A 26221-nucleotide genomic window follows, 5' to 3' on the forward strand; every position below is an offset into this window, starting at 1 on the left:
GATAGCGACCGCCAGCCAATCGGAGGAGCGTAGTTCTGGGAGTATGGGGCGGGTCCACATGAGGTCAATGGCGGGGTGGGGTGGACCGTTCAGTGGGTTCTGCCATTTTGTTGCCGTCATCTAGACCGCGCGGCCTGAGTCGGAGCTGTTGTTGGTGAGAAACTGGAGCCTCGGTTCCCCGCCCCACCCCGCCCCCTCAAATGGGCGTGGGCAGAGATAGAACGAACCCAGGAGTCCTGACCCCCGACCCACTAGATCCCCCGTCCCTTCCCCTCCCCTCCCCGCCCCGAGCTGGGATAGAACCCAGGAGTCCTGGTCCCCAACACCCCCTCCCCCTCCCCACTAGACCCCTTCCGCAGCCGGGTTAGAACCCAGGAGTCCTGGCTCCCAGCCTCCCCCACGCACTTCTGCTGGCTGAGCAGTGGCTCAGCACCAGCTCTGCCAGCCATGAGAGAGTCTCCAGTCTAGGAGGGGCCTGAATTTCCCTGTAAACATCACGTAGAAACTTCCCTTTCCCTCCTCTCTCTTTCTGTTTTGGGGTAAAAATTTCTGGCGTCCTGTGTTGTAAAAGAAGGCAGAAAAGAGCTACAAACTCACATTTATTGCCTTTGTAGCTCACATTTAAGGGAGGGGTCAGAGGGCCATAGAGGAATGAGCCTAGAACCCCAAAGTCCTGACCCTGGCTCTGTCACCTACTAGTGTGGCTAGTACTTCTTGGACAGGTGGCTTAGGCTTGGACTTTCCAATTGGATGCTCATCTCCAGTTGACGTCTAATGGGAGTTTTACACCTAAACCTCTGACAGCCCTGTATGGGCAGGGATCGATTTAAGGGCAACACTCAAACTATAACATGAGTTAATTTGGCAGTAAAGACAAGCCCTTTGAACATCCCAGATGTAACTTCACTGCCTACCATGGTGCTTCCCTTCCTTCTGGGCATGTTCAGGGAAATAATCACTCAAATGACTGCAGATTACTTTATCATTAACTAACAATTAAAGAATAACTAGCTGAATAAAAAGTGGTTCTCTTAAATCTGTCAATATAATTTGAGTTGATATTTGAATGCAGAAGGTTCCATTATGTAAGTTAAATGTTGTTGTCTTGAAAAACAAATCTGAAATATGAGACCTTGCATTATAAGCATGGCAAGCCTGCCTTTCTTGTGTCTCCCGATTCTGTGCCTCGTTGCCTTCTCCCCAGCTGATGTCATTTTGTCAAGGGACACTGGAAACTGAGTCAAACTGTTGCTCATGTTAGTGCCTCATCTCCAACTACTCCACCCACAGGCTCTGCTGAGATGGTGAAACTCTTCATTGGGAATCTGCCCCGGGAGGCAACAGAGCAAGAGATCCGGTCACTCTTTGAGCAGTATGGGAAGGTGCTGGAATGTGACATCATCAAAAACTATGGCTTTGTGCACATCGAAGACAAAACAGCTGCCGAAGATGCCATCCGTAACCTGCATCACCACAAGCTGCATGGCGTCTGCATCAATGTGGAAGCCAGCAAGAACAAGAGCAAGGCCTCCACCAAGCTGCATGTTGGCAACATCAGCACTACCTGCACTAACCTAGAGCTGCGGGCCAAGTTTGAAGAGTACGGCCCAGTGATCGAGTGCGACATAGTGAAGGACTATGCCTTTGTGCACATGGAGCGGGCTGAGGATGCGGTGGAGGCCATCAGGGGTCTAGACAACACAGAGTTCCAAGGTGAAACATGAACCAGGAAAAGTGCAGCCTTCGCTAGGACTAGGTAGCGCCAGGTTCTGTCCAGAAGAGCAGGTCAGGTGGGAGTGCAGGATGGCAAGGCTGTGTCTCTGAGTGTGAAGCCAAGATATGGGGAGGGTCTGCTTGAGATGTGAGCTCTCACTCCTGTAAGTGTTGCAAGCTGACTGTGTGAGCCAGATTCTGTGTTAGAGAGTCCATGAAGGACTTATGTTTGAGTTTGTACACTGTTCAACCAAGTTAACTCCATTATTCTTCAAAGGCCTTGGCATTCGTTTCTTCTACCCTGAGTTGCTAATATCTTATAGAACATTTAGGCTGCTAGTCCTAGATTTCACTTCAGGACCAGCCCCTAGTGGCGTTGGTGTGAAGGGAATGAGAAATCCAGAGGAGCAGGAGGGGGAGGATAGGAGACTCTTGTGGGGAGGGGGTAGGAAATACCCTGTCTCTTGTTGCATCCCCTCTTCTGGTAGGGTCTCGCTCTTCCTCCCTCCCTTTCCATCCTGTCCAGTGTTTCTCCCATTGCTGAAAGAGGATGGAAATGTTGGGTCAGCTGGCAGTGCAAGACTCAGTGTTGTCTGAGGAGTTAACTGGGTAATGCTACTTCATAAGACTGTATTATGTGGGGCCTTAAATTGCCTGCTCAGTTACAGAGCATTACAGTAGCATGCCTGGAGGCTTCAGTCCCATTGTGCGAGGCTGTGTGCAAATCCATAGCAAGATAGTCCCTGCCCCAGAGAGCTTATAGTCAAATCAAGAGACAGCAGAATGATACAGTAAACAGATGTGGAGAACACAAGATAATAGTGAGATAAGCAGCTGCCCCAGCCTGGTAGCCTCTTAATCATTCTTATGTCTTGTAGGCATCAGAGCAGAGGATAGTCTTAAGGACGACAATACGGGTGGCTTTGTGGGTTTTGAAGGGGGAGGAGGGAGTAGGTGAACCTGCCTTCCCTACGATCTCTGCAGCTGTTCCAGGGAAACAGGAAGAGCCAAACATGCTGAGTAGGATCGTTCTCTCCTGAAGGGAGTAGGCTCTGTGTGTGTCTCAGTCCTTGCTTTCCCTGATGGGCTCTGAACTTTACCTCACTTAGCACTTGACTTATGAGGTCAGCGACTGGAGAGACTTGGCTCCAGCATCGCTAGACAAAGTTGTTTTTGTTGTAGGAGAGAGTGTGTAGTGGGGCTGAAGGAGGGTGGGGGATTGGGTAGTAAGGGAACTGGGACCAAATCTAACCTCTGGGGACAAGAGGAGAAAGATGGAAGTGAATTGCTTGAGGTGGGGGTGGGGTTGTCTGTCTTGATCCCCCGTCTTGCTAATTGAATTATTACCAGAAAAATTCACCTTATTCTGTGAGTTGTCAGTTTTCCCTCATGTTGAACATGTGCATGTGTGAAATGTAACTGCCTCAACAGTCAACACATGGAAATGAGCTCCATGATTGCCCTGCTTCTCTTACTGGTAAAATCAGCACCTCCATAGAGAACCTTAAAGTTAAAAACCACTTTAAAAGGTTTTATTTCCTCCCCTTGTACCCAGCAGTCCCATGGCTAGTAAGATACAAGGCACATTAATATCCTTTATTACCAGTATTCATGCTGTTTGCTTTTGGACAATGAAAATAGACTAGCCTGTGTCAATGATACAATGATACTGGCCTGATCACTGAAATCGAGGCCAACAAATGGTCCTATACAGGACAGAAGCAGGCCCACCTGAGAGGAATGGCTGGCCTAAAGGTATGCGTACTACAGTACTATAGATCCTGAGTTCAAATGCTGGAGAATCCCTGGCTGGAGGTGGAAGTGCAAACTATTGGACTGTGAATTTTAAGTCTTTCAATTAAGACTGGATGTCTTTCTAAATGTTAGGTTCTGTTTGAGCTATAGCATATGTGCTGGATGCAGGGATCACCGGGTGAAGTTCTCTGGCCTGTATTAGGCAGGAGGTCAGACTGGGTGATCGGAATGGTCTCTTCAGGCCTTAATCTATGATGGCCAAATTATGCCGGTAGCTTTCTCTCTCAGGTAGGGCAGTAGTCAGGGGAAGGTTTGTGAATGAGTTTTTAAAATAATGGTAAAGGCCTTAAAAAAGCAGCAGCATCTTCTCAATGCCACCTCTTAGCAGCTGCTTTGGGGATTTTAAAGTTTAATGTGAATTTTCCAAAAGCGCCCAAGGAATCTCTTTGGCAGTCTAGTTCTTCACAGGGCCAGGAATATGACATCTGTGAGTTCTTGTTAGAACTTGGAGCTCCTCAAGGAAATATTTTGGGGAGTGGGGCTGAAAATTGAGTAGCATTTGGGGAGCGTGTGTGGTGGTGGAAAGAATAGCATTCAGAAATATCATGTAACTTTCTGTGATTTTGCACTGTCCTCTGTTGTGGCTTGATAAAGGATGGCACTTGCTCTTTTTTGCCTCAGAGTAGAATGTCTTTGGTGCATAACTAGGTCTAGATTTATTGGGCTGGACAAAGATAGGTCTGAAAGAGACTTCTGTGAACATAAGAACGACCATACTTGGTCAGACCAATGATCCTTCTAGCCCAGTATCCTGTCTTCCAACAGTGGCCAATGCCAGGTGCTTCAGAGAGAATGAATAGAACATGTAATCGGCAAGCAATCTATCCTATCAGCAATCCCTGCCTGTCCTGGCTAATGGCCATTGATGGACCTATCCTCCATGAACTTATCTAGCTCTTTTTTGAACCCCGTTATAGTCTTGGCCTTCACAACATCCTCTGGCAAGGAGCTCCACAGGTTGATTGTACATTGTGTGAAGAAATACTTCCTTTTGTTTATTTTAAACCTGCTGCCTATTAATTTCATTTGGTGATCCCTATTTTTTGTGTTATGAGAAGAAGTAAATAACTTACTTTCTCCACACCAGTCATGATTTTATAGACTGCTATCATATCTACCCCTCTTAGTCATCTCTTTTCCAAGCTGAAAAGTACCAATCTTATTAATCTCTTCTCATATGGAAGTTTTTTTTCCATACTCCTAATCATTTTAGTTGCCTTTTCTGTACATTTTCCAATATATCTTTTTTGAGATGGAGTGACCAGATCTGCACGCAGTATTCAAGATGTGGGCATATCATGGATTTATAAAGAGGCAATATGATATTTTCTGTCCTATTATCTATCCCTTTCCTAATGATTCCAAACATTCTGTTAGCTTTTTCGACTGCCACAGCAGACATTGAGTGGAATAGTATGTGCCATATAGTCAAGGGATATTTGCTTGGCCTTCCTGGTACACGCATGGTTGCTTCTATGTGTAATCAAATAGCTTGTCTTTTGTGTCAATGAAAAATAAGTAGCCAAAAGAAAAATATATTGAGTCTTTTTCTACAGAGAACTAACCTGCTTTCTCAAGGAGTGGTTGTCAATCTACCAGACCAGATTAGCTTTTGGGGAGCTGTGCCCAGGGGCAGAATTACACTAATTTATCTTCACATGCCCCTCCTGGTGCTTTAAGACGCTGTGTGGTGCACATATCCTCAGCTCATCTACCTCCAGCTTCTTCAGGCCTTTCCATGGCTATTAATTGCAGTCAGGGTGATTTACTTTATAGTTATTAGGAAAAACTTCCTGTCCGGGTAGTTAAGCACTGGAACAAATCACCTAGGGAGACTGTGGAATTTCCATCACTGGAGGTTTTTAAGAACAGGTTAGACACAACTGCAGAGATGGTCTCGATGATGCTTAGTCCTGCCTCAGTGCAGAGGACTGGAGTAGATGACCTATTGAGGTCCCTTCCAGGCCTACATTTCTATTATTTCTATGATTAGGGCTCTCCTACCCCCAGATACAGTTTTTCTTTGCTGTCCTCCTTCCCTCCCATGGCCCATGGGAATCCCGCCTCTTGTTTCTGGGGAAGGAAGACCTCTCTCCTGTACTGCTAAAAGTCTTGAGCTGGCTGCCTGCTTCCCTGACAAGCTGCCAGCAACTTCACAGTGCCGCAGCCCAGTTGGCTTGGCCAGCTGTTCACCCAGGGCCATCTTCTGTGGCTCCGTTGGTGTGTTCAGGCACTTCTCCCCATGAGCACAGGCTGGCACAGCCTTCTGGGCACAGAACCACCATGTTCTTGTAGGAGGGGGAGCATTCCACACCAAGGCAAGTGGGCTCAGGCAGAAGAATACCTGCCTGAAGTCCTCACATTGTGGGTCCCCCCCTTACCAGCATGTACATTTGTAAGAAATTAAATGGTAAATGTTATCATCTTTTCAGGCGTAATATGTTGGAGGCTTGATCTGTTGGTGCCTGTCTATTGGTCAGAGTTATTGTAGCTTAGCACCAAGCATGTTACCTGAAAGAGGTGTTCGGTGTCTGATTGGTACTATATTGTGTTCGTCCAAGTGTCCTGGAGTAGTAGTTCTCAACCTCTTCCAGAACAGAAGCCCCCTCCCAGTCCGATTGAATCCCCAGATTGAGAACACCTTCTCTAGAAGCATCAGAGACCAGCAGCCAATATAGACTGATATGGATATCAAGCCACCAGAAGGATTTTCATTAAAGTTCTTGGGCAGATCCGTTTGGGCTGTTGGAGTAGCCCAGTAGTAGGATACTGTGCTTGAAGCCAGGATCATCTGGGTTCTAGTCCCAGCTCAGCTGTGTGACTGTGGACAAGTCCCTTCTCCTTTCTGTGCCATGATTGCCTTATCCTTGTTGGCTTTCATAGGCTTTTCTCTCTCCTGGTATAATTTGCTTGGTCCCAGCACTGCGTGCTGCCCTTGGATTGCATTGGTGGTAGCCACCTTGGGGAGCTAAGCGGGTGGCTTTTGCCACTCCTCTATCTGATATTATCTCTTGGAGAAGGAGGAGTTTAGGCCCAATTGTCTAGCCACATTGACTGGGATTTTCAAAAGAGCCCAGGGGAGTTAGATTCCCAGCTGCCTTCTCTGTTAGCTAGGAACTGAGCGTGCTGAAAATCCCAATCTCCTAGGCGCAGAACGCAGCTGCTGACTCATCTGAGTTTTGGGCTTGTGGGTTGGCTGCAGAATTAGGCCAGTTGAGTGTAGAGACAATAGTCTGGGTCAGTTTTCTCTGTTGCACGTTTCCTCTTGTTGGACCCTGACGATGCTAGAAAGGGTTCAAAAGTGCAGCCTCTTCAAATGAAAATGCTACATACAAGCTGCAGCTGTCTTGACTAACTGAAAGTGCATTGCATAGAACAGCCATGCTAGCGACCCTACAACAAATCCCGTGCCAACAAGAGTAGCATACAGGCCGAGAGAGAGTGAGCTACAGCATGAGTTATAGTGCTAGGCCACTTGACATTGCAAGCTCTGCTGGGGGCTAGGGAGCCTAACTTGAGGCTCTGGAAACCCACTCTTAAGCAAGATGTCCCATACAGCTACCTCCCCATCTCAAATGGCAGAGGTTGCATTAGAGAATCATCTAGAATGAATGCATGAAGCTAGGAATTGCACAGTCACCTTGGGGAGCACTTACTTATGTAAGTAGACCCATTGATTTCCCCAGGGTAGGAAGGATGGCCTAACACGACACTGGCCTGTCTCAGACTCCTCATGTGACCTTGGACAAGTCACTTCATTTATGGTGTGCCTCAATCCCTGTAAAATGGTCACACACACTCCCTACCCTACAGTGGTGGAGTGATGATGCTAATACTTGTGAAGTGCTCAGACCCTATAAGGCTCATATAGGTACTAGATAGACGTGTAGCTGCTCACCAGCGTGACCAAGGAGTTGACAGGGCCTTGGGGAAGACTTAGGCCTGGATCAAGATAGGAGCTAAGGAGATGTGTAATTTTAAGCATGGGAATAGCCCATAGGGCTAAAGGTTCACATCTGCCAAGTAGCTGTCTGGATCAGGCCTAAGTACCTTCCTCAATCAGACCTTAATGCCACTGAAATGTTACTTTTCAGGAGAAGTTTGCTTTTTGTTCATGGCATGATTGTTACTGTAAAATCTTTCCCCCTGGCCAATAGGGATTCATCCCCATTGTGAGTGTTGTGGAAGGTTGTGGAAAGGCTAGGTTTTGACTGGCTGATGAAGGAACGAGTTGGTTGAGTTACTTGGTTCTTGCACATTGCAAATCTTGTGGTTTCCATGTGGCGTCAGTTTATTATAGCAACCATTCTTGCGTCTGTTTCTTAAAGGCAAGCGGATGCGCGTGCAGTTGTCCACCAGTCGGCTTCGGACGGTGCCTGGGATGGGAGACAAGAGCGGCTGCTATCGGTGCGGGAAAGAAGGGCACTGGTCTAAAGAGTGTCCAGTAGATCGCACGGGGCAAGTGCCTGACTTTACCGAAACCTATAATGAGCAGTACGGAGCGGTGCGCACTCCCTACCCCGTGGGCTATGGGGAGACCCTGTATTACGATGATGGGTATGGAGGAATGGTCGACTACTACAAAAGATATCGCGTGAGGCCCTATGCTACGGCATCTGCATACGACGCCTATGCAGAGCAAACAATGGCCCAGTATTCTCAGTACGCGCAGTACTCCCAAGTACAAACCACAGCCATGGCCGCCACCACAGCCATGGCCGCCAATCGCCTCACTACCGCCCTAGACCCTTACGATAGAGCGCTGCTGCCAACCCCGGGAGCAGCAGCTGCGGCAGTAGCTGCAGCTGCCACTGCCGCTGCGGCAGCTGCATCTTCCACCTATTATACTCGGGATAGAAGCCCCCTGCGTCGCACGGCAGCCGCAGCCACCACCGTCGGAGAGGCGTACGGTTACGAACGTTGTCAGCTGTCTCCAGTCTCGTCGGTCACTCGGGCCTCCCTCTACGATGTTCAGCGATTCGAGCGGGAGTCGTACGCGGACAGGGCGCGGTACTCTGCGTTTTGAGTTGGAGGTGAGAGTGTTGTGAGTGGCAGGACGTGTGTGGTGCAGGAGTATAAATTGGGCTTGATGCACAGACAGATTTTCCAGGGTTTCCACTAGCATCTGTCTGTGATCTACAAACTTCAGCCCAGTGAAAGCATATTGTTAATGTTGCTTGTAAAAGCCTGACACCTTTACCATATTAATGGTGTACTTGTACTTCACTGATCTGCCTCTGTCCTGAAGCAGCCAGAACAAGTGTGCATTCACATGGGATGGGCATGGAGTCTTTTAGAATAATCCCTACCACCAATGTAGAGTGGGTCCAGTTTGTTTTTCAATCCTAGCTCGTTCTTCATGTTTTTGAATGAAGAGGATATGAGGTAGTCAGTATGTACTCAGACAGTTGGTATGGGATCAGTGTCAACCTTGCTTTGGTAAAATCTGGACTTTAAAGCAACTCCAGATTAAAAGCTACTTTTACCAGTCACTTACTAGCTTGGCTCTAGGCCAGTAGGGAATATGTCACTGTGTCCCCAATTGGAATGCTGACAAGATCCATATCTCCGTGCTGGATTTGAAGTGCTGTCTGTGTGCCTATTTTAATAGGCCTTGAAATCAACCAGCTATTTATTCTTGAGGAGAGGGCAGAATTATTTTTGTACACTTATTTCTACCATGGAAATGCCATTAGCCTTTCAGCATACTCTAAAACTGGCAGAGATTTTGATCTTCCTGCTTAAAAGCCTTTTAAAATAACACTGTGGGGTAACAAACTCTTTTTTTCTGTTCCTGAACTACATTTGAAAGTATCAGTGGGACAGTGTCAAGTCAGACTTGACCCCAACACTTCTTGATTTTAAAACAAGCCTTTGCAATTCTCCATCCCTTGAAATCTTTATATCGATATTATAAATCTTTCTAAAAGCCACATTTCAACTCAACTGCAATTTATTGAACATGATCCACGCAGGACAGGATGAAATTCTCTGGCCTGTTGTACAGGAGGTCCGATTACTAGCCTGAAAATCTATGAAAAGCTAGGATCAGTAGAGAGATTTCTGTTACTTATTTTAAAATTCCAGTATGATTTACTAAAGAAATCTTTCCCTACGATGTTCACGGCATCTGGGAGCCAGTAGATGCTAACTAAACGAAGTCTAGTTAGCCAGTCTGTTTCAGTGAAATGCAACAAAAGTAAATTCCATTTTTAAAAAGTCCTCAGTTTTAATCTTAAAGGTACATTTCATATGGGGAGGAAGCCCTGTGTTGCCGACTCTCACAGCTGTATCACAAGGCTCACAATATTTGGTATTCAAGCCCAAGCCCCTGGAGTCATTATTGTGTGAGAATCTGTTTACTTAAGTTATTAGGCCTTGTGGTTGCAAAGCAAAGCTTTAAAACATGAAACAAGTTCACCCTGTCACCAGCTGTAACTCAGGAGTGTTTTCACGGCTTTGTCTCCAGCTTCTCTTGGGATATTCTCTCAGTTTTTTTCCTGCTATTTCCTTTAACTCCATCCCATTACTCCTGACTAATTTTCCCTTGTGTAATTCTGAACCATCTCTCTCCCCTGTCGCCACCACAGCCTTCACGTACTCTACTGACACGCGGTGCTGCCCAGGGCCCTTCCAATGCCATGGATACACTGGTGGTCATCCTCCTTCCCAAAGGCACATAGCTAAGTGTCCATCCTGATCATTTGTCTTCATAAATCAGTTCTTTTGGACTGACCTGTTTTGCTGTTCCAAACTCCTGGCTTGAGGTTGTGGGCTTTTGGGGTCTGTTTCCCAAGCCCTGCTCATTTTCTCCTGTCTCCATTGCCCCTCCTGTGCTCCTGGCTTCTTTTAGCCTTCACTCTTCGCCCCTGGATTTGGGTCCAATGGCAGAAATCACAAATGGAAAGAAAATTCTGGGAGCTTTCTGATGCCTTTTCTGTCATCCTAGTCCCATCTCTTGTATCTCCCCAAACCAGACCCTACTCAAGAGGTGACTTGATTACAGTGTATAAGTATCTTCATGGGGAGAAGATCCAGGCTACTAAAGGGTTCTTAAATCTAGCAGAGACAGACAGAACAAGAACCAATGGCTGGGAGTTAAAGCCAGGCAAACTCAAATTAGAAATAAGGCACAAATTTTCCACTGTGAGGTTGATTAACTGTTGGAATAAACTCCCAAGGAAAGTGGTATATTCTCCATCTCCTGAGGCCTCCAGTCCAGGGTGGCTGCCTTTCTGGAAGATGCTTTAGTCAGACACAAAATATTGGGCTCAAAGTAGGGGAACTGAGTGACATTCTCTTGCCTGTGTTATATGAGAGTGGCAGCACATATACTAATACTTCTACCTTTACATTTATAAATCATTATATACATGGGCTTTCAAGTTTGCTAGACTCCTGGAATGCAGATGCTGCTCTGGAATATCAAGATCCTTTTGAAAACATACCTTTTGATTCAGTTGCCCCAGGTTTTAGCAATGATCTGAGCAGATAGTTTGTGCTGTGTTGTTTTAGCTTGAAGGAATCTTGGATACAGCAGAGCAAATCAACCCCCATTAATATGGACAGCTGTGTTCAACCAATGGAGTGACTGAATCAAATACATTTTGCCTCTGACAGGAGCTCTTATATCAGCTTCCCCCTCTGTCTTGTAAAAGCCCATAAAGTATTCCACAGATGGAGTGGCAGGGATTCTGATGTGAATGGCAATTTGCAAATGCACCAGTTCTCTGCCATGTCAGTGTTTGCTTGATGTACAAAACTGAGCCTTGCCCAAGATTGTGGTAGCAGCAAGAGTGTGACCCTTGGAGGCAACAAAACCCCAAAGCAGTGATTAGCTAAAACCCTAAACTCCTTCACTCTGTTCGATAACTTCTCACTGTGACTTACCCAGTGCTCTGGCTGTCAAGTCATTGCAAGGGCAGAGTGCCTCCCGAAATGCCATTGGCTCCTGTTGTGAGCAGAATATACGTGGCAGTAGCTAGCAGCCCTAGTTCAGCCAGACAGTGAAGCACATGAGCTCAGTTTTACGCGTGCTTTGAGTCAATGGAACTTAAGCATGTGCTTCGCTGAATGGGGATGGATGCAAGCACGTGCTTTGCTGAATCAGAACCAGAGTGAGAGCACAGAAGGGATTTCATTTGGCATTAAAATTAACCTCCATGGACGTTGTCATCTTGGGCTAAATTGTACCCACTGCTGAATATTGTGCACTAAGTACTGCACAGTCAGAAGCAGATGTAGCTCCATTGGCTTCTGCAGGTGGGGCCTATGGCAGCAGCTGTGTGGTCTAGAGAACCAAGCGCAGCATTGGGAAGCAGTTGGGCCTGAGTTCTAATCTTGGCTCTCTCTGGGGGGTCTAGTAGGAACACTTGGGTGAGGTTAAGGCTAATTAACTGAAGGTGTGGAGTAAAAACACACCAAACCCCCGTGTGGACACTTTCATTCAGAAGTGAAGTGGTCTAAATTGGCTGTAGTGAGGGTTAAACTACAGCAGACTAAGGGTTTGTCTACACAAGGATACTTGAGAAAATTAATGTGAATCAGCTTTAAAGTGGATTAGTTAAACTGTATTAAATCCCTGTGTGGACACTCTTATTCAGAACTCTAGTGGCCTCAGTTCAGTTTAGTTTAATTGACTTTGGAAGTGAATTAAACTAACCAAATTAAGGCCATTTTATTTCTGAACAAGAGCATCCACACAAGGGTTGAATGTTGTTTAATCCACTTCAAATTCACGCTGTTAGTTAATTCATCTTCACTTTCCAGAGTGTCCCTGTGTAGACAAACTGTGAGTCACTTCACCATTGTCATTTTATCACCCAGGAGCTTTTGTGGAGATTAGTCAGCGTCTATACAGCTAAAGTGTTATAAAGTTGGGAAGTATTAGTCATTTGGCCCAGTGACCCTAGTGTTATGGTAACACATAAAGGCCCCAATTAAGATCAAAGCCCCGTTGTGCAGTCCGTGCTCTGAAGAGCTTGCAGTCTAACTAGACCCAGGTTGGGAGGGGGACCAGAGGTGCAGAGAGGGGAAAAGACTTGACCAAGGTATCATAGCAGGTCAGTGGTAGAGCCAGGAATAGAAACCAAGAGTCCTGCCTGCAGGGTCCTTCTTGCTCTAGCCACCACTCCTCACCCAGAGGCAGGAATAGAACACTGCTCTCCTCCTCCTCAGTCCAGGTCCCTATTAACTGGGCCACACTTCATGTATTGTGTTAAGCAAGATGCTTCTTGGTGTTGGAGCTGCTTTGGGGTGAAGTTGAGCCAACTCCCATGGAGATATAGCACTATCTACACTAGAAAGTTGCACCAATTTTAATTTAAGGCATGACTTTTAAACTGGTTGTCTGAAACCAGTGCAAGAAAGACAGGTGGGTGGGCTTATAGCTGTTTAAACCAGGCTCATTTCATATCAGTGTAAATTGGTTATGGACTGATTTAAAGTACTCCAGAATAGGAGCATCCACCCAGGACTTTGCCGACTTTAAACTGGCATGGCTTCTGTGCGTGGCCAGTGTGAGAGCTTGGGGTGGGCATGAGAACTCTGGACTTTTTGCCACAATGGCTACTTCTGACGTAAGCCTTTGAAACTGTATTGTGCTTTCTTTCAGGTAGCATATTCTCGGGCGGACCCTCGGGCTCCCATTACACGGGAAAGTTTGTCCTACTTTCCCACACCATCCCGCTGCCTGCGACGGGTATTGACTGCCTCTAGTGTGTTTATTTTTAATGGAGGTCCTTGTGTTTCAGTAAACTTGTGAGCCACTGTATCTTTTTTTTTCTTAACTTTTCAGCCCCTGAGCACTTCCCCCCACCTGCAAGCATAGTTCCTTTCTTCCCCTGCCTCCACAGTGGCCCTATCGGAGCTCAGGCTCTGCATGGGTTGGGGTGGAGATCATTGTCTTCCAGGTAACTTACTCATAGAGTTCACATCATTATTTTGTTTCTCTTCTCAGCCTTGCGGATGGAGAATCCCAAGTCTCCTCTTTATTTATTTGTTGTTGTTCTCTCGGGGTTGATCTGCACCCCAGGGCACACCCTCCTCCTCTGAGGCTAGACTGTGGCAAACTGTTTCTAAAGCAGCTAGTGCTTGCATAGAAGCTTATGTTACAATCTGTTCTAGAGTTTTGACTATGGCTTTTCCAGCAAAATAAAAGTCTCCAACAGAGGGCCCTGACTGTTCTTTCTTTCAGGAAAATACCTTAGCCCCAGATGGGTTCATCTCCTATCCCCAGCAGGGCCTAGAGCGTTTGTGTCTGCTGCAGCCTCATTGTTCAACTTGAACAGTAGAGGTCTGTTTTGAGGCCAAGCTCTTCAATTCAATCCATGCAGGAGTGCGAGACAGTCATGCAACAGCTGGCTTGAGGGAGTGGAATTGTACTAGAGTGACTCCGGAGGCTCCAACAGTCATCAGGCCCCAGACATAGTGAGAGACAGTCCTTGCCCAAAGAGCTCTCAACTATTGAGAATATATTTTGATGTATATTTCAAAGCACATCAGACAGTAGACGGGTGATATCCACATAGAGTCATGGAGAGGGGTGGGGAAAGGACGTTAAGTTAAACAAGGTGTCCGTGAAGAGGTGACAGGGAAGAATAGGGTGGAGAACAATACTGAAGATGTTACTAAGGCCACTCTGTAAATCTATTTTAGGTATTAATAGGCCCCTCTTACCATAGTGTCTGAGCATCTCCCTATCTTTCAGTGTATTTATCTTAACCCCGCTGGCAGGCAGGGCAGCGCTGTTTGTCCCCATGTTACAGTGGAAGAAACTGAGGCACAGCAAGATTAAAGCAGTTTGCCCAAGGTGAGCCTGGGGTGGAGCAGAGAATTGAATCTGGGCCTGATACCCCAGTTGCTGCCTGTACCACTGGAGGGGGCTGCTCACTCCTGAAATTTAGTGCTGATCATTTCATAGCTCTGTATAATTCATTCCATCTTAAGAGTGGATGTGTTTCTAAAGGATAAGCTATAGCTCCGGTAGAAGCGAGGTGCCGGATACAGGAATCACTGTCTGCTATAGACTAGAGCAGTGATTCCCTGCCTTTTTGAGTGAAAGCCCCACTAGTTAATACTGGGTAAAACACGTGCCCCCTGACATGCCCCTCACTGGCCATAAACACAGATAACCTCTATAAACACACATGGTGATGATAATAGTAAATTACATAAATAATAATAAATTAGTTTTACCTGCATAAGAAGCTACGCCTTCCCTGGCGCAGCCACCACCGCACGCCCCGTGTGGCCCTGCATATTCCCATCCCTCATGGACTGAGGGTAACAGAGGCAGGCCAGGGCGAGTTGGCTGGGGCTGCTCCTCTCCGGCCAGGCACCTGGCCTGTGCAGGGTGGGGGTGTTGCTCCTCTACTCCAGCCGGAGCAGAGCTCAGGGCTGCTGCTCCCTTGCCTGGGGTGGGGGGCTGATCCTTTGCTCCAGCCGTCATGGAGCTTGGGGGGCTAAATGACCTCAATATTACTGAAACCTCTTCAACCACTGTAATTTTTTGGGGCCCCCTCGAAGGGGTCCCGCACCCCAGGTTGGGAACCGTTGGACTAGAGAATATAATGGTTCTTCCTGGCCTTAAAGTCCATGAATCAAACTGGGTTTAGAGATGGGGGCAAGCATGAGGGGGAAATCTCTTAAGAGAGATTGAAAAGACTAGGGTTGTTCATCATTAGAGAGGAGACAGGATGGGACCTGGTGAAGGGATTGGAGAAGGTGGGTGGGAGCCACCGTTCAGCCCATTTCATGATACAAGAACAAAAGCTTCAGGAAACTGAAAAGTGGCAAAATGAAATACTTTTTCATACATCCTTACTTCATGCTTGTGTTTGAGATACTTGTTGCCACAAGCTGTCACTGGGGATGAGAGCTGAGTAGGGTCTGAACGGGATCAGATACTTACAGGGTATTGGGAATAGCTAGAATCAGAAAAGGGAAGACTAACAATAAAGAAGAGCTTGTGAATTGCTCTTAGCTTGCCTACTTCTGTGCAGGCACTGACCCTTAGCTCAGGGGTCACCGATTATTGCAGTGCTGTCTCTTCCAGAGAGTCATGCATCTTTCTCTGAAGCAGTTGCTGGAGATAAGCTACGGGATTAGATGGGCCCACCGGTCTGCTCCATTGTGGCAATTCCTATGGGAATGAGATGCAGGGAAAAGGGATCCCCTTACTTGGAGGGCCGCCCCAGGTAGAGGAAGGTTTTGGAGGCTCACATATTGTGAGCACTTGCAGTTAGCTGGGTGGGCTCTGCACCATTCACTTGTGCAAGTGGGAACTGAGTGTTTAGTCCCCAAGACTCATAGGATGAGCGGGGAAGTAACTGGGGGAAGGAATCATGCCCCTGTGCTTCCTCCCTTCCCACAATGACTTTCCCATCCTGGGGTCAGAGATGCCTCTCCTGTATCTCCTGCATATTCAGATCTTGCTGCCTCCCCTTCCACTAAGTGTGTGAAGATCCTGCTAGCTCCCCATGTCACTACAGCCCAGGTTAGGGGTGGAGATGGGCTTCCTCTCCAGCAGCACACTGGAGACGACACATAGCTCTTTATGAGAGAGCAGGAATTTCTTACCTTCCAACTTGAGCTCTGCAGGAGGGGAGCTGAGGACCTATGAGTTAGCTAGGAGAGCAACAGCCTATGGTCAGTGCTGATTGTGCCTTCTAACCCACCCTCCTTCCAGACACAACTTGTGTGCATATTGAGGTATGTATGAGTTGCAGCAGCCCAGGATGGACCCTGGTTTAGGCTGAATTGTGTCTGGGTTCAACAAAGGGCAGCATCATATCACAGACATTGTGGTGGGCTTTTCCCCTAGTGCCAAATCGCAATGCCCATCTGGCCACTACCCTGCCTTCTGGTGCCAAGAGGTTATCCCAGCCAGAAGCTACCAACCAGTTTGTACTGCCCAGTACAGACCTGGGGCTTCATGCAGTATTGTGGGAGTTGAGTGCATTTGGCTCCTAGATGGTGCAAAATTATCCATGCTATGCTGCGGTTTGGAGCAGCACTGGGAACTCTGGCTGTACTCAACTGGCTGCCAGCTTCTGGCTCCAGTGCCTGGATCCATGGCGATATCAGAGTCTCAACTTCCGTTTAAAACAAAAAGTTCATTTCCAGCCCTTGTGGCTGGGGAGAAAAGGTTGAAAATGTGATCTGATGCCGAGATGCCTGCCTGCATCTACAGCAAGCCTGACCCAATCGCTACACAAGGGGGAAATGCCCCGGTTGTAACCAAGGCCATGAGGCTTGCCTTGAGTCCACAGAGATCCTGAGACAATTACCCTGCGAGGGGGAGCTGCTCTGGAGGTGACCGATCCAGGGATGCTGGCTGAGTCTGCAGAAAGCCTGAGGTGACCACAGAGCAGGGGAGCTGCCTTGAGTTTAACCCATGCAGTGACTGGCTGAGACTGAAAGGAGCCTGAGCGAATTGCTCTGAGCAGGGGAACTGCTCTGAGCCTCTCTGGGTGGGTATTAATTACCATCCCCACCCCAGCAGGGGTCTCTGCGGGGTTGGAGGGGCAGAGTGCAGTGGGGTCAGCTCCTCCACTCACATAGACACCCTGGGTGCTGGGACACGTGCTGGGGGGGTCTCTCTGCCACCAACATGCCAAGTGGGGATGGGGCCATGGGGTGGTGGCAGGGCTTTAGGTGGAGCAGACCCTGCAGGGGCAGTCCTGTTCCCCCTGTTGAAACCACCTTCCCCAAATCCCTCCCTATAGAAACCACCTCTTCCAGAGCTGCCCCCCATAGAAAGTACTTCCCCCAAACCTACAAACCGCCTTCCCTGGAGCTGTGCCCCAAGCCATCTCTCCAGGCAGGCCAGGCCCCTCCCAACATAGACACCAGCCTGAGTGCCTCGCCCATCACTAAAAACTGCCATCCCAGCAGCCGGCACCCCCACTCCCTTATCCCATGGCAACCGCCTCCTGGAAAGGACTCCACCCATAGCAACCGCCTCAGTTGGAGTCCTGACACCTCCCCATCACCTCTGGACTCCTCTCCCCATAGGAACTACCTTCCCCAGAGTGCTTTGCGAGTCACTAAGTTTCCCAGGGTGCCTTGCAGGGGAAGCCACACAAAGGGGCCAGGCTGCGCTCTCCCTTCCTTGGCAAGTTGCTATTGCTGCTGCAGGACCCTCCCAGCCTCTGCCTGCGTCCTCCTCCCCTGCCCTGTGGAGAGCCAGGTGAGTGCCCAGCAGGGGCAGCCCCAGAGGGGCCGGGGACAAAGAGCCAGCCTAGTCCTGGCTGCAGGCCACATGGCCCGGAATAGACCCAGCCCTGCCCTATCCCAGTGCCCAGCATCGGCTCCCACTGCCCTTGGCTGTCAACACCCATTAGAGGATGCTGCATCTCAGCATCAGGCGAGGGATCGCTGTATGAACAGCCTCTGTGCCCCACCCCAGAGGGAGCTGCATCTCAGCCCCAGGTAAGGGATGCCTGTATAAGCAGCCCCCGTGCCTCACCTGGTAGCACATGCTTCTCAGTGCTGGCTGAGTGAGCTTTGTATGAACAATCCCACCCCGTGGCCCACCCCAGAGGCAGTTGTATCTTAGTGCCAAGCGAGGGATCCTTGTATGAACAGCCTTGCGCCTCACTCCAGAGGTGGCCGTCTCTCAGCTGTGGCTGTGGGATCCTGTATAAATAGCCCCTGTGCCGCACTCCAGCAGTGGCTGCATCACTTCTCTGGATGAGGGATCCTGTACAAACACTGCCCACGCCTAAGGCAGCTGCATTTCGGAGGATATTATGTGTGTGTGCTGTTACCTCCAATGATCCAAACAGAAAAGGAGGTAGAGCATATAAGTCCTTTGGGAGCTGGTTGTATGTATGTCTGGGACAGTGGGACTAGTCAAGGTAATTCCTATATGCAGTGGTGTTGTAGCTGTGTTGGTCCTAGGATATGAGAGAGACAAGGTGGGTGAGGTAATTGAACCAACTTCTGTTGGTGACAGTGAAGCTTTTGAGCTTACACAGAGCTCGACTTCAAGCTTTTCTGTCTTACCAACAGAAATTGCCAATAAAAAGCTATTACCTCACCCACCTTGTCAATTCCTGACATGCTCAGGATACAAGGGCAATTTAATGCTATGGGGTCTCTGGAAAGGGAGTTATTGGAGTGTTGTGCATCATGCAGGGTCATTGTCACAGAGATGACTTGGGCACTGGGTGAGGGACCCTGCTGTGAATCAGGAATTGGGCCAAACCACCCCCTTGAGTACAGGTCTTCTTGTATAGCAAATAGTTACAGGGACTGATTACATCCTGGAGGGCATGCACCCCAGAAAATCTGATGAAAGGCAGCACAGGCCAATGGAGAGGCAATGGACTGGGAGCCAGGGGTCCAGGGTTCCAGTCTTTGCTCTGGGAGGGGAGTGGTATCTAGCAGTTAGAGCAGGGGGGTTGGGCGCCAGGATTCCTTGGTAGCTTTCCCAGCATTAAGATGGGGGTGGGGTCTAGTGGTTAGAGGAAGAGGTGGCTGAAAGTCAGGACTCCTGGGTTTTCTGCCACTGACTTTGGTCAAGTCTTTTCCCATCTTGGTGCCTTTGTTTCCCATCCTACCTTTCATATAGACACCGGTGTGTCTCAACCTTTCCAGGTCAGTGACTCCTTACTGGAAATCAAAATTTTCTGTGATTTCTTTCCCCCCCCCCCCCCCCGCCCCGCCTCTCCCCACCTTTGCCATCAAATTAAAAGTAAGATCATGTATCACTGACAACAATGCTAAATGTAGATAATATAATGCAGTGTGTATTTTGAGAGATTGACAGAAAATATTTGACCTTGAGAAGTCAAGGTATGTGGTGGAGGGAGTGTGGCGGGAGAGAGATTGTAATAAAATGTGCAATGCCTGCTGACCGGTCTTTCATAACTTGCCTGAAGGCTGCAAGAAGCACTGATTTCCTGTGAGCTCTTTGAGGCAGGGACTTCCTCTCACTGTGTGTCAGGCAACAGGTTCTGGAGAATCAATTTTTCAGTTTGCCCCAGGGCCTATCATTTTAAATGGACAAGAGGTAGGAGAGAAAACAGGAGCAGCAAGAGGGGAAGGGACTTGCCCGAAGTCAGTGGTAAAGCTGAGACAGAATCCAGGAGTCCTGACTCCCAGCTTCCCCCGCTGCTCTAACCACTAGACCCCTCTCCTCTCCCCAAGATGGGATAGAATCCAGGAGTCCTGACTCCTAGTCCAGTGCCTGCCCACTGGGCCAATCTGCCCTTAGGAGTGACCAATTTCAATAGCCATTTAGTATTTGTCTCACTGACAATGATCAAAGCATCCTAAAGCTTTTCTGTCATGCCCACATGCACACAGCTGTGCACCTCCTCCTCTCTCCCCCCCCCTCTCTCCCCCCTAATGACTACATTGCAGCTGCTTAGGATGGGGCATGGTGTCCTGGAAGAAAACAATCTACTATCAGGTGGGTAGCAGGGACTTAGAGCCGTGATTTCATTGTCTGCCACCAGAAAGCTGATGCTCCAGAGCACTAAGGACCAAGAGAGGTTTGGGGCCCCAATTTCCCCTCATTAGGTGGGATTTTCGGTCAGGGATTTTGGCCACAGTGTTCAAGAGCCTGAGTCTTCTGGGCTGATGTTTCCCCAGGCTTTCTTCCTTGATTTTCAGAGTGTCGTGAGCTGGTTCCTTGACTGGAATACCCAGAATGATGGGTATTTCTGCGTTTTGTCCCCAGGTCTGGAACGGGAGTGGGACCTAGTTAGATCAGTAGCGACTGGGAGCTAGGATTCCTGGGTTCCATCCATGGCTCTAAGAGGGGAGTGGGGTCCAGTGGCTAGAGCGGAGTTGGAGGGGCTGGGAGCCATGACTCCTGGGTTCTATCCCAGTTCTGGGAGAGGAGTGGTCTAATCAATTACAGTGGGGGAGGAGGTTGAGAGTCAAGACTCCTGGATTTTATTCCCAGCTGACCAGCTGAGTAACTGAAAGCAAATCCCTCCCCCCTTTGTGTCCCAGTTTCCCCTCTGTAAAATGGGAACAACAACAGTGACCTGCTTTATAAAGAGCTTTGAGATCTCTTGGTGAAAAGCACTGTATAAACGCTGGCTGTTTGTTATTGTTTTGAAAGTGATTTGCAAGAGGTTGTGTAATACCTGACCTGCATTTTTGGTTTGTTACCAAGCACTAAGAAAATCATGAGGCTGTCTTAGAAATCATCAGCCTCTTAAACATAATCTGTATGGGGTTCAGCTTTTAAGAACAAAAGTTGCGACTCTCACTCAATCTCCTGCCTCCAGGAGCTGGGCATTTAAGAGAGGCCTCAATTGCCAGGTAATAGACACTCCAATCCCTTAATATCCAGTAGGGGGCAGCAGGTGTTTTCCTCACTAATAAATCTCCAGGGGAGTTTCCCCAAGGTCCCCTCTGGGGAGAAGGAACTGGGGTTCAACCCATGGGACAGCAGATGGGATTTCACTTCACCCCTTTGCTTGCTCCAAACAGGGCTAACGGCCCCGACCCAGACCCTAATGGAACCAGGGGAGGAGTCCAGTGTCCCAGATCCCCAGAGCTCGGAGGAAATGGAGGCCAGAGAAGGTGAGTGACTGGGTCAGTCCATTCGGAATCTGGCAGTGAGTAAAGCATTATATAGAGCTTAAAAAAGAGAGACTGGAATTTAGTGGGCAGGGCACTGGGGTGGGTGCCAGGACTCCTGGGTTCTATCCCCAGCTTTGATCTTGGGCGACTCCCTTTCCCTCTTGATGCCTCTATTCCTCCTCCCACCCTTTTGTCTAATTAGATTGGGAGCTCTTCGGGCCACAGACTTTCTCTCACTGTGTGTCTGTGCAGTGCCCAACATGACAGGGCCCAGATGTCAATCGTGTGCAAGTCTGTGCCTCTGCAGCACACAGTGCAACTGGGTCTCTTGATCCTGGGTCAGGGCAGGCTGTGCAGAGGTCAGTGTGACGGGGCCTGATCTCTGACGGCATTATCTGTGCCTCCTTCCCCACCAGCGTACCCAGGGGCTCCTCTTCCCATGCCCAGAGTGGCTCTCACCTGTGTTCTGCTTCTCTTCCAGCAGATGACAGCGCCGTCTGTCTCTCAGAGGGGGAGGATTCCGAGCAGGAAGGCCATGAGATGGTGCCATCCTGCAAGATGCTGCCAGAGGTCTCCAAGGACAATGTCTTGCCTGGCTCCCCATGGGACATGGCTGGCCAGAGCCCGGGCGTCGAGGCACAGGCGGCGGACGACTCCGGTGACCCAGAGCACGGGCTGGAGGAGTTCGGTGACATCATTGTGCACCGGGTGACACAAATGGGCGTGAAGCCGTGCCGCTACATCGAGGGTGGGCGCAGCTATGAGCTGAGCCCCGGACTGGCCCGCCGGCTGCTGCGGCTGGACGAGAAGCCGTACGAGTGCCCCGAGTGCGGCAAGAGCTTCAACCAGAGCTCCAATCTGCACCGGCACCAGCGCACGCACACCGGCGAGCGCCCCTACCGCTGCCCGGCCTGCGGCAAAGCCTTCAGCCGCCGCTCCAACCTGGCGCAGCACCAGCGCATCCACACCGGCGAGCGCCCCTTCCGCTGCGGGGACTGCGGCAAGAGCTTCAGTGAGAGCTCCTACCTGATCCGGCATCAGCGCACCCACACCGGTGAGCGCCCCTACAAGTGCCCGGCCTGCGGCAAGGCCTTCTCCCGCAGCTCCCACCTGGCGCGGCACCAGCGCACCCACACCGGCGAACGCCCCTACCCCTGCGCCGACTGCGGCAAGCGCTTCGGGCTCAGCTCCGACCTGGCCACGCACCGTCGCACCCACACGGGCGAGAAGCCGTTCCGCTGCACCGACTGCGGCAAGGCCTTCTCCCGCAGCTCCCACCTGGTGCAGCACCAGCGCACCCACACCGGGGAGCGCCCCTACCGCTGCGCCCAGTGTGGCAAGAGCTTCTGCCACGGTTCCAACCTGCTGCAGCACCAGCGCACGCACCGCGGCGAGCGCCCCTACCGCTGCCAGCAGTGCGGCAAGGCCTTCAGCCTCAGCTCCAACCTGATCCGCCACCAGCGCATCCACACCGGCGAGCGCCCCTACCGCTGCACCGACTGCGGGCGCAGCTTCGTGCTGAGCTCCGACCTCCTGCAGCACCACCGCGTGCACACCGGCGAGCGTCCCTACCAGTGCCCCGACTGCAGCAAGGCCTTCTCCCGCGCTGCCCACCTGGCCCAGCACCGCCGCACCCACACCGGCGAGCGCCCCTACCACTGCCAGCACTGTGGCAAGCGCTTCAGCCACGGCTCCAACTTCATCAAGCACCAGAGCACCCACCTGCACGGCTGGCAGCCCTGCTGGCCCCTCAAGGAGGGCGGGAAGGGCCCACAAGAGGGTGGTGCCGGCCAGGAGGTGGAGGAGGGGCAGGCGCAGCCATAGAGCGTGGCGGTGCTTGGAGCGCAGGACCTGCTACGCACAGGGGAATCCATCATTGCCAGCCTCCTAGCCAGATCACTTGGATGGAGTGAGAACCTATTGAGCGTCACAGAACCCACCCCCGACCTCGGAGCCAGGTGCCCTGGTGGGAGCTGGGAACCTATTAAATCTCATTGATCCTCCTGCTGCTTGAAGAGCACTCACAATGTATGGCACATCAGAGAATGGTGCAATACGGTTGATAGCCACCCGGCCCAACTCTGCCAGCCGATCAGACATCCAGCAACTCAACACTGGCTCCAGCACAGCCTTTTGGCTTAATGTAAATGGGTTTAGACGCCAGTTTTTAGGCCTGGTATAAACAAGGTGCCAGAGGCTTGCAGGTGAGAGTGGCCAAGCCCTGGTGTGATCCTGGTCGTCTGCAAATCCAGCTCCCATCTGTGCCAAGGTGCTGAGTCCAGAATGAGGGTCCCTGCTTTGCAGGGAGTAGACCCTGGAGAGCAGAGGACTCGAACCTGAGTGAGATTCAGCAGGCAGGAGCCACCCTGGGCCAATTCAGACTAGCAAGAAGGGGCAAATGTTTGCCAGGATGGGGGATTCCCCAGCAGGGCTGCTTCTCCTGGGATGGTGGGGAGAACACTCCACCCCTTGGGGATGCTACATCCAGACCAAATGCCTCTAAAAGCTGTGCTCTGGCTCCACCACCAGATCTGGGCCAGGAGCAGGAATGGCTGCAGGGGAACCTCCAGCCCGGGTAATACAGGGAGTTAGGCTGGGAGATGGGTATGGTTCCTTCTCACCTGTCATCTGCAATGGCATTCCTGCACATGCCCAGTTGCACAGAGGGAGGCTCTTGTGAACTGGGGCCAAAGGCCCAGATCCAGCTTCTTTCTCTTTGCAGCATCCCACATCTGCCCAATGGTCTCATTTCCTCCCCTTCTCTTGGGGTGAGCTTGGGTCTCACTCAAATGAGACACTCGCAAGGTAAGCCCAAAGGACGTTCAAGGATGGGAATGGTGCTCCCAGAAAATCCAGCCAGCCAGGCACCTCTGGATGGGGTGCAACTAACATCTCCTTCCCCTGGCAGTCTCTCCAGCCTGTAGCTATTCCATGGAAGGCTGCTAGTTTAGAAGCACACTGGTAGCTGGACTGATGCAGGAGTCACCGGGTGAGGTTCTGTAGTCTGTGCTTTGCAGTAGGTCAAACAGGTGATCACCATAGACTCTTCCAGCCTTGGACCGTACACCATTGTCCTATTCCATCCTTTAACCCAGTCTGTGATGCTTCCAGCCGTCCTGGCTGGACTTCCTGGTTCCCATCACTTGCCCAGTTCTCTGGTATCTCTTGCCAGCACTCTAACTTCCTCTGGTGATGAAGGAAAACCCCATTTCTGCATTGTAACACTTCTACCGATCCTTTGCTCTTCAAGGGTGACATTATCTCACTGAGAACCATTCCCCTTCTTAGTACAGTCTCCAAGATGCACATTGTAAAGATGCAGTTGACAGTCATTGGCGGCGTTCTTCTAGTCTGGCTTGGGGGTGGGGGTGATTGAAATCTGCCTCGTTTGGAGGAGCTCTGCTCAGAGGCCATCGCTGTTTCCTAAAGACACTCTGCAGGGTGGGCAGCTTCTGGACTGTTCCCTAAGGGGAACACTTTGAAGAGTAGCAGCCAGCCAGTTTAAATCCTTGTGTTGCAGCACTGCCAGGGTAGGGGTGCTGGTAAAACACCTCAGAACAATTCAATGTGACAGCTTCTTTCCTTAGCTCTGAGCCACCCCATGGATTGGGCAGAATCAGCACAAACTCCCCTGCTCTCCTAGAACTTCACTCTATCTGTTGGTTGGACATAAATCTCAAGCCATGCTATTTCTCAACCTCCAGCCTGGCTCTTAAGTAGGGCCATCCCCTCTTTTGTGTAGAAGAGGCAAAGTTTCCAAAGGGATTGGGGTAGCCCTGAGGGAATGGTGTTACCTCGCTGAATGGCATAGGTGAAACACATGGGACGGCATGTCCAGGCCAGGGGTTGGAAAAATTGGAGAGGGCTCAGGGCAGAGCCACAAGGATGTTTGGAGGGTGGGGAAACCTGCCTTGAGAAGCTCAGTCTGTTTAACTTAGCGATGGCAAGGCTAAGGGGTGACTTGATCCCAGTCTATCAGTCCCTACAGAGGGAGATCTCTGATAGTCAGGGGCTTGACAATGTCCCAGACAAAGACCCAGCAGGGCTGGGAGTTGATGCCACACAAATTAACACAGGCAATAAGGGGCAAGTATTTCCCAGGGAGGGCATTTCCCTAGTGGAAGAAGTGACCTGCAGATGGGAAGGGAAGATTTTCCATTGCTTGGAGTCTTTCAGTCCAGCTGGACTGTCTGTCTAGATCAAGCAGTGCTCTGGCTCAGCCCACGGGATGACCTGTCTGCAGTGCAGGATCCCTGCAGGAGATACTAGGCGTGTGCTTTGCAGGAGGTGGAACAAGATTAGCATAAAATGGCCTTAGAAGGGAAATGTGGTGCCTAAATGCCTGTGGTGGTTTTGAAAACTTCAGGCCCAGCTTGAGTGTTGGGAAGCAAGTGGCAGGCAAGGTGGGGGAACTATCAGTCTTGCTGCAGTGGGGGAGTACAGGGCCAGGCCTGCTGACTTGGGGGGCAAAATGAGCTATTGCCCAGTGGCCCAGCAATCTAAAAAGAGAACTGGGCCATGGGCAGCAGGGTGAAACTTTTGAAGTTTCTCCTTGGAGAGGCTAGTTCCTCGTCCTGCCTGTTCTGCCCGTGGTCCCTGCTCAAAGTCCACCCCAGGCCCTGCCCCCACCCCGCTCACTGCTGTGTCTCTCCCCACCAGCCCACCTCCCTGCTTGGCCCCCCTCCTCTCTTCCACCCACCCCTTTCCCTGCTTGGCCTCCCCATTCGCCCCCCTGCCATCACTTGCTGTGTGCATCCCTCCTCTCCAGCCCTGCTCACCCCCATTGCTTACCGTGTCCCTTCTCCTCCTCAACTCAGCCCCCCAGCTGTCGCTCTCCGCTGGGAGAAGGGGGAGTGTGGAAGAGAGGAGGACTGAGTGATGGGGGGGAGGGAGGTGGCAGCAAGCAGGCCAAGCTGGGGAAAGAGGCCTGGGGTGGGGCAGATTGTGGGCGGGGCCATGGTCAGAAGAGGTGGGGTGGAACTGTTCTGCTCTGGGGTCCAGAATTCCTGTTGGCGGGCCTGTGCATTGCTAACCTTACTTGGCTTTCTTCATTACACTTACTACCAAGCAGCATTTTGAAGGCATGACAGTGACGCCACAGCAGTGCATGGAGGAGAAATGAATCATCTAAATGGCTGTGGGAGCA

The 26221-nt window shown here is 50.3% G+C and overlaps 1 protein-coding gene and 1 long non-coding RNA gene across 7 annotated transcripts; one reads left to right on the top strand and one right to left on the bottom strand.

Moving 5' to 3' along the window:
* Positions 1–62: 62 nt before the first annotated feature.
* Positions 63–25893, top strand: LOC137150163 (RNA-binding protein 4B-like). Of its 6 annotated transcripts, none has more exons than XM_067543894.1 (4): positions 63–154; positions 1291–1713; positions 20983–21075; positions 21560–25893. In XM_067543894.1, exons 2-4 carry the CDS (start codon positions 1302–1304, stop codon positions 22897–22899), a joined length of 1845 nt encoding a protein of 614 aa, XP_067399995.1. In that variant the 5' UTR covers positions 63–154; positions 1291–1301; the 3' UTR covers positions 22900–25893. The 6 variants fall into 6 exon arrangements, with proteins under 6 accessions (XP_067399995.1, XP_067400000.1, XP_067399999.1 ...); XM_067543899.1 differs by lacking the exons at positions 20983–21075; positions 21560–25893 and adding exons at positions 7857–8561; positions 13142–13693; XM_067543898.1 differs by lacking the exons at positions 20983–21075; positions 21560–25893 and adding exons at positions 7857–8561; positions 10119–10271.
* LOC137150165 (uncharacterized) lies at positions 7635–11040 on the bottom strand. The gene is made up of 4 exons (XR_010918925.1): positions 10977–11040; positions 10265–10397; positions 8438–8543; positions 7635–7904 (listed from the first exon to the last, which is right to left on the bottom strand). It is a non-coding gene; the product is annotated as an uncharacterized lncRNA (long non-coding RNA).
* Positions 25894–26221: the final 328 nt, after the last annotated feature.

The sequence above is a fragment of the Emydura macquarii genome, unplaced genomic scaffold (assembly GCF_026122565.2).
Source record: "Emydura macquarii macquarii isolate MOO-44397 ecotype Brisbane River unplaced genomic scaffold, CSIRO-AGI_Emac_v2 contig_968, whole genome shotgun sequence".
Lineage (NCBI taxonomy): Eukaryota > Metazoa > Chordata > Testudines > Chelidae > Emydura > Emydura macquarii.

Bases quoted from the DNA above. Each gene is read 5' to 3' on its own strand.
- LOC137150163 (XM_067543894.1), top strand. From the start codon at position 1,302: ATGGTGAAACTCTTCATTGGGAATCTGCCCCGGGAGGCAACAGAGCAA. The intron at 1,714-20,982 runs GTGAAACATGAA...TGCTCCAAACAG, and splicing joins AGACAACACAGAGTTCCAAG to GGCTAACGGCCCCGACCCAG. The intron at 21,076-21,559 runs GTGAGTGACTGG...CTCTTCCAGCAG, and splicing joins GGAAATGGAGGCCAGAGAAG to ATGACAGCGCCGTCTGTCTC.